Below are 7350 nucleotides of genomic sequence, written 5' to 3'. Positions count from 1 at the left end.
CCCCCACCAGCCCCTCTCTCCTCAACCCTGACCCCTGACCCCCCACCAGCCCCTCTCTCCTCAACCCTGACCCCTGACCCCCCACCAGCCCCTCTCTCCTCAACCCTGACCCCTGACCCCCCACCAGCCCCTCTCTCCTCAACCCTGACCCCTGACCCCCCACCAGCCCCTCTCTCCTCAACCCTGACCCCTGACCCCCCACCAGCCCCCTCTCTCCTCAACCCTGACCCCCCACCAGCCCCTCTCTCCTCAACCCTGACCCCCCACCAGCCCCTCTCTCCTCAACCCTGACCCCCCACCAGCCCCTCTCTCCTCAACCCTGACCCCCCACCTGCCCCTCTCTCCTCAACCCTGACCCCTGACCCCCCACCAGCCCCTCTCTCCTCAACCCTGACCCCTGACCCCCCACCAGCCCCTCTCTCCTCAACCCTGACCCCCCACCTGCCCCTCTCTCCTCAACCCTGACCCCTGACCCCCCACCTGCCCCTCTCTCCTCAACCCTGACCCCCCACCTGCCCCTCTCTCCTCAACCCTGACCCCTGACCCCCCACCAGCCCCTCTCTCCTCAACCCTGACCCCTGACCCCCCACCAGCCCCTCTCTCCTCAACCCTGACCCCTGACCCCCCACCAGCCCCTCTCTCATCAACCCTGACCCCCCACCTGCCCCTCTCTCCTCAACCCTGACCCCTGACCCCCCACCTGCCCCTCTCTCCTCAACCCTGACCCCCCACCAGCCCCCCTCTGTCAATATTGGCTTCAGAGCTGTGGAGTTCCCCTCCTGTCTCAGGCCTGGGGGTCACACACACACACACACACACACACACACACACACACACACAGTCGGGTTCTGAGGTTTTGACTGGTTGAAGGGTGTGATTGGCTGATGGGGGAAGCCCTGGACTGAGGGTTGAGGTTTGCGTGCTCCTCCTCTATGTTCCTTCTGCCCTGCTGTGGCCCCTCAGCCCCTCTGCTCCTCCTCTGTGCTCCTGCTGTGGCCCCTCAGCCCCTCTGCTCCTCCTCTGTGCTCCTGCTGTGGCCCCTCAGCCCCTCTGCTCCTCCTCTGTGCTCCTGCTGTGGCCCCTCAGCCCCTCTGCTCCTCCTCTGTGCTCCTGCTGTGGCCCCTCAGCCCCTCTGCTCCTCCTCTATGCTCCTGCTGTGGCCCCTCAGCCCCTCTGCTCCTCCTCTGTGCTCCTGCTGTGGCCCCTCAGCTCCTCCTCTGTGCTCCTGCTGTGGCCCCTCAGCCCCTCTGCTCCTCCTCTGTGCTCCTGCTGTGGCCCCTCAGCCCCTCTGCTCCTCCTCTGTGCTCCTGCTGTGGCCCCTCTGCTCCTCCAGGACACCTCTTGTATAAAAAGTGTAAAGAATAAAATACACAAAAAAACACATTTGGAAAAAGTTTAAATGAAAAACTATAAACATGTTTTGAGCACATGTCATTTTTCTGTACACTAAGATGTCTTGGAGAATCTTTTTTCCACCCCACAACAGCAATACAGTCAGCTGACTGTCTAGAATGTGTGTGCCTGTTTTAACGTGGGGTGACTGTTTCCTCTGCGGGATTCCGGATTCAGTGTAAATAAATGGTTTGTTTTTTGGGTCACAATCCCTTACCCTGCCTGTGCGTCTCTCTGACTTGGTCTTCTGGTATGTGGTCTAATTTAGCAAGTATCACTTAGATATCTCACACTTAACCACAACAATACAAGGCATGGTGTCAGAGGTTTGAATCCCTCTGGCAGACACATGTGAGTTGGGGCCCAGAGCCTTTGAGCCCAGTCTAACCCGAACCCTTACACATCAACACCAAATACTTACCCTTACCCAGTCCAATCAATAAATCAGTCCCGTATGTGCCAACCATGAGAGGAACCATTCAAACACACCCCAAAATCATTTATCTATGTAACTGATCTAGAGTTGCTCCTAGCAACGCCAGACCCTTTGAGATCTACAGGCTTCTAGGGTTAGGGTTATAATGATCTATAGACCATGATATTCAGTCAGGAGCTCCAGGTATAGACCATGATATTCAGTCAGGAGGTCTGGGTATAGACTGTTATTCAGTCAGGAGCTCTGGGTATAGACTGTTATTCAGTCAGGAGCTCCAGGTATAGACCATGATATTCAGTCAGGAGCTCTGGGTATAGACCATGATATTCAGTCAGGAGCTCCAGGTATAGACCATGATATTCAGTCAGGAGCTCTGGGTATAGACTGTTAGTCAGGAGGTCTGGGTATAGACTGTTAGTCAGGAGGTCTGGGTATAGACTGTTATTCGGTCAGGAGGTCTGGGTATAGACTGTTATTCAGTCAGGAGCTCTGGGTATAGACTGTTAGTCAGGAGCTCTGGGTATAGACTGTTAGTCAGGAGCTCTGGGTATAGACTGTTAGTCAGGAGCTCTGGGTATAGACTGTTAGTCAGGAGCTCTGGGTATAGACTGTTAGTCAGGAGCTCTGGGTATAGACTGTTATTCAGGAGCTCTGGGTATAGACTGTTATTCAGTCAGGAGGTCCGGGTATAGACTGTTAGTCAGGAGGTCTGGGTATAGACTGTTAGTCAGGAGGTCTGGGTATAGACTGTTAGTCAGGAGGTCTGGGTATAGACTGTTAGTCAGGAGGTCTGGGTATAGACTGTTAGTCAGGAGGTCTGGGTATAGACTGTTATTCAGTCAGGAGCTCTGGGTATAGACTGTTAGTCAGGAGCTCTGGGTATAGACTGTTAGTCAGGAGCTCTGGGTATAGACTGTTAGTCAGGAGGTCTGGGTATAGACTGTTAGTCAGGAGGTCTGGGTATAGACTGTCAGTCAGGAGCTCTGGGTATAGACTGTTAGTCAGGAGGTCTGGCTCAGCAGGTCAGGGGAGGGGGAGGAGCCTAGCCTGGCTCAGCAGGTCAGGGGAGGGGGAGGAGCCTAGCCTGGCTCAGCAGGTCAGGGGAGGGGGAGGAGCCTAGCCTGGCTCAGCAGGTCAGGGGAGGGGGAGGAGCCTAGCCTGGCTCAGCAGGTCAGGGGAGGGGGAGGAGCCTAACCTGGCTATGGGAGTGTGTGTGCATGAGCACTCCTGTGATCCGCGTGTACAGACACACACTTCCCCATCCCACTGCTGGGGTGTGAGTGGGCGTTCAGAAGCACGAGAGCATTAATATGGATCTGCCTCTCTCTCTGGGCTCAGCGCTCAATTCACTGCTCATCTTTCCATCTCTCATGATGATCAAACGCCAGTGGCTTCAGATGGAACTGGAACTGCATCACACACACTCTCTCTCCCTCACACACATGTACACACACACACTCTCTCTCCCTCACACACATGTACACACACACTCTCTCTCCCTCACACACATGTACACACACACACTCTCTCGCTCTCCCTCACGCACACACAGAAGCCCCCACCCACACCCCTACCCTCGCCTGGAGCTGGTCCTGACATCAAAAGGCACTAAGCGATTTGCATCATGGGTAAGATTTCAGAGCATGACGGCTGCAGAGTCTTTAGTCTCATTAAAGAGTTCTGGAACTGGAACTCTGACATCAAAGAGTTCTGGAACTGGAACTCTGACATCAAAGAGTTCTGGAACTGGAACTCTGACATCAAAGAGTTCTGGAACTGGAACTCTGACATCAAAGAGTTCTGGAACTGGAACTCTGACATCAAAGAGTTCTGGAACTGGAACTCTGACATCAAAGAGTTCTGGAACTGGAACTCTGACATTCAACAGCAGAGTGGAACAACTGAACTGAGAAGGGAAGTCTGCACTCCAACATCCCTTTGGTCTTCTGTCCAAAGATGTGTGTGTGTGTGTGTGTGTGTCACAATAAGAATAGGGAGGGTTATTTATTTAAAAGTTTACTTAAAAAAGGTTTATTCGTTGAGATTGCACTTTGAAACAGTTTCTTTAATGCTCTGATGAAAAAATACACAGTTTTGAAGAGATTGCACGAATAAAAAGCATAAAGTACATTTTATTACTGAAGAAAAAATGCTGAAACGTTGGAGGGAGCTGAACGGCCTGGAGAGACATTCCTCACTAACCCTGACCCTAACCCTGACCTCTGACCCTCACCCTAACCTACTGGCCCTGGGTCTAGCCAATATGCATTTCATACATTTATTTACATCGACAAGCTGAGAGATGGCAAAGAGAGATCGGATATAAAGCTATTAGCTCTTTAAATACAAGTTTACACAAAACCACCACCACCTGCGCCATCTTGAATCTGTCACTGATCCCAGCAGGGAAGTGTGGTTGAGGTGTGGAACATGCTGTGACCTCTGTGACCTGTGACCTCTGTCATTGCCAATATGTTGCAAATCCTTCGTATTTTCATGTCTTCTTGATGTGTACATATTTGAGTTTTCTATGTGCAATATACATCAGGTATGTTAATCATATTGCATAATAGTTACCAACATACTGGCATGCTGCATACAGTAACCTAGCAACCTAGACATGTCAAACAATAACTACATCACTGAGCGTGTTCTAAACTTCCTGCTCCCACCATCCATCCCACCGCTGAACTACTGAACATTACTCCCCCTCCCCCCCTCTCTCTCTTGGACTCTCCCGGACTGTCCCACCACGATGGCGGCGGGGGTGTTTAGAGGATGCCCAGGATGCGACCCACCCACCAGCGACAGGGCATGATGACCCTGCAGGCCACGCGGCACCCCCGGTAGTGGTAGGGCCAGGGGTGGAAGCCCCCCAGGGGCTCGCAGATCCTCTGGCAGTGGGTGTGGCTGCGGCGGCACTCGGTACAGCACACGCCCTGGTGGTCCAGCATGGGGTCGAAGGTCATGGTGCCCTCATCACCCTCCAGGCCGCGCTGCGAGAGGAAGTAAATAAACACACTGAAGTTATAAACCAGTCTCTACAGGCCTCACTCACCTCTCACTGTTCCCCTCCACGGTGGTTTGGTGTGTGTGTGTGCGTGTGTGTGTGTGTATGCGTTTGTGTGTGTGTATGCGTTTGTGTGTGTGTGTGTGCGTTTGTGTGTGTGTTTGTGTGTGTGTGTGTGCGTGTGTGTGTGTGTGTGTGTGTGTGTGTATGCGTTTGTGTGTGTGTATGCGTTTGTGTGTGTGTGTTTGTGTTTGTGTGTGTGTGTGTGTGCGTTTGTGTGTGTGTTTGTGTGTGTGTGTGTTGGGGGGATAGCTAATAGAGGGTATTATTCATACCGTGGCTGAATGGGCCTTTAGACAGTCATTCTAAAGAGGTCTGTGAACCCAGACAGGCACACACACAAAACACACATGCACACGCAACCTGCATGTACACACACACACACACACACACACACACACACACACACACACACACAGATGGAGACTGACAGGCCTGGCCCTTTGTGCTGACCCCAACATCTGTTCCCTCAGCTGTGAGGAACAGAAATCCTATCGTCAGGGTTAGGGTTAGGGTTAGGGTTAGGGTTAGGGGTTAACCCTAACCCTAACCCCGTCAGGTACGACCCCCGACCTGAGCAGACAGCAGGACTGTGGGAATAACACAGGCTCACAATGTGTGTGTGTGTGTGTGCGTGCGTGTTTGTGAGAGTGTATCTGTGTGTGTTAGAGAGTGTGTGTGTGTGAGAGTGTTTGTGAGAGAATGTGCGTGCCTGTTTGTGAGTGTGTTTAGGTGTGTGCTAGAGAATGTGTGTGTGCACGTGTGCATGTGTGTATAGAGACAAGAGATAGGTAGGGGCCGTACGTGATAACATGATAACATGATAACGTGATAACATGATAACATGATAACATGATAACATGATAACATGATAACGTGAGGGGGCCATACGTGATGGGGGTAGGTTGGGTGAGGGGTAGGGTGATAGGGGGTAGGTTGGGTGAGGGGTAGGGTGATAGGGGGTAGGTTGGGTGACGGGTAGGGTGATAGGAGGTAGGTTGGGGGATGGGGGGTAGGTTGGGTGAGGGGTAGGGTGATAGGGGGTAGGTTGGGTGAGGGGTAGGGTGATAGGGGGTAGGTTGGGTGATAGGGGGTAGGTTGGGTGAGGGGTAGGGTGATAGGGGTAGGTTGGGTGAGGGGTAGGGTGATAGGGGGTAGGTTGGGTGATAGGGGGTAGGTTGGGTGAGGGGTAGGGTGATAGGAGGTAGGTTGGGTGATAGGGGGTAGGTTGGGTGAGGGGTAGGGTGATAGGGGGTAGGTTGGGTGAGGGGTAGGGTGATAGGGGGTAGGTTGGGTGATAGGGGGTAGGTTGGGTGAGGGGTAGGGGGATGGGGGGTAGGTTGGGTGAGGGGTAGGGGGATGGGGGTAGGTTGGGTGAGGGGTAGGGTGATAGGGGGTAGGTTGGGTGAGGGGTAGGGGGATGGGGGGTAGGTTGGGTGATAGGGGGTAGGTTGGGTGAGGGGTAGGGTGATAGGGGGTAGGTTGGGTGAGGGGTAGGGGGATGGGGGGTAGGTTGGGTGAGGGGTAGGGTGATAGGGGTAGGTTGGGTGAGGGGTAGGGTGATAGGGGGTAGGTTGGGTGATAGGGGTAGGTTGGGTGAGGGGTAGGGTGATAGGGGGTAGGTTGGGTGAGGGGTAGGGTGATAGGGGGTAGGTTGGGTGAGGGGTAGGGGGATGGGGGGTAGGTTGGGTGAGGGGTAGGGTGATAGGGGGTAGGTTGGGTGAGGGGTAGGGGGATAGGGGGTAGGTTGGGTGATAGGGGTAGGTTGGGTGAGGGGTAGGGTGATAGGGGGTAGGTTGGGTGAGGGGTAGGGTGATAGGGGGTAGGTTGGGTGAGGGGTAGGGGGATGGGGGGTAGGTTGGGTGAGGGGTAGGGTGATAGGGGGTAGGTTGGGTGATAGGGGGTAGGTTGGACCGTACGTGATAGGGGTAGGTTGGGTGAGGGGTAGGGGGATGGGGGGTAGGTTGGGTGAGGGGTAGGGGGATGGGGGGTAGGTTGGGTGAGGGGTAGGGTGATAGGAGGTAGGTTGGGTGAGGGGTAGGGTGATAGGGGGTAGGTTGGGTGAGGGGTAGGGTGATAGGAGGTAGGTTGGGTGATAGGGGGTAGGTTGGGTGAGGGGTAGGGTGATAGGGGGTAGGTTGGGTGAGGGGTAGGGTGATAGGGGTAGGTTGGGTGAGGGGTAGGGTGATAGGGGGTAGGTTGGGTGATAGGGGGTAGGTTGGGTGAGGGGTAGGGTGATAGGGGGTAGGTTGGGTGATAGGGGTAGGTTGGGTGAGGGGTAGGGTGATAGGGGTAGGTTGGGTGAGGGGTAGGGGGATGGGGGGTAGGTTGGGTGAGGGGTAGGGTGATAGGGGTAGGTTGGGTGAGGGGTAGGGTGATAGGGGGTAGGTTGGGTGAGGGGTAGGGGGATGGGGGGTAGGTTGGGTGAGGGGTAGGGGGATAGGGGGTAGGT

At 54.4% G+C, this 7350-nt stretch overlaps 1 protein-coding gene across 1 annotated transcript in view; it reads right to left on the bottom strand.

Moving 5' to 3' along the window:
* Positions 1-4599: 4599 nt before the first annotated feature.
* The window catches only part of LOC311315947 (leukocyte cell-derived chemotaxin 1-like), a gene marked incomplete at both ends in the record, with an annotated part of 12227 nt that continues 9476 nt past the window's right edge, over positions 4600-7350 (bottom strand). The window contains one exon of the mRNA XM_084446671.1: positions 4600-4824. Within this exon, the coding sequence (XP_084302797.1) occupies positions 4600-4824 (225 nt within the window). The remainder of the gene's footprint in view (positions 4825-7350) is intronic.

Source organism: Borostomias antarcticus, assembly GCF_949987555.1.
Source record: "Borostomias antarcticus genome assembly, chromosome: 12".
Taxonomy (NCBI): domain Eukaryota; kingdom Metazoa; phylum Chordata; class Actinopteri; order Stomiiformes; family Stomiidae; genus Borostomias; species Borostomias antarcticus.
This window is presented reverse-complemented; position numbering and strand designations above follow the sequence as displayed.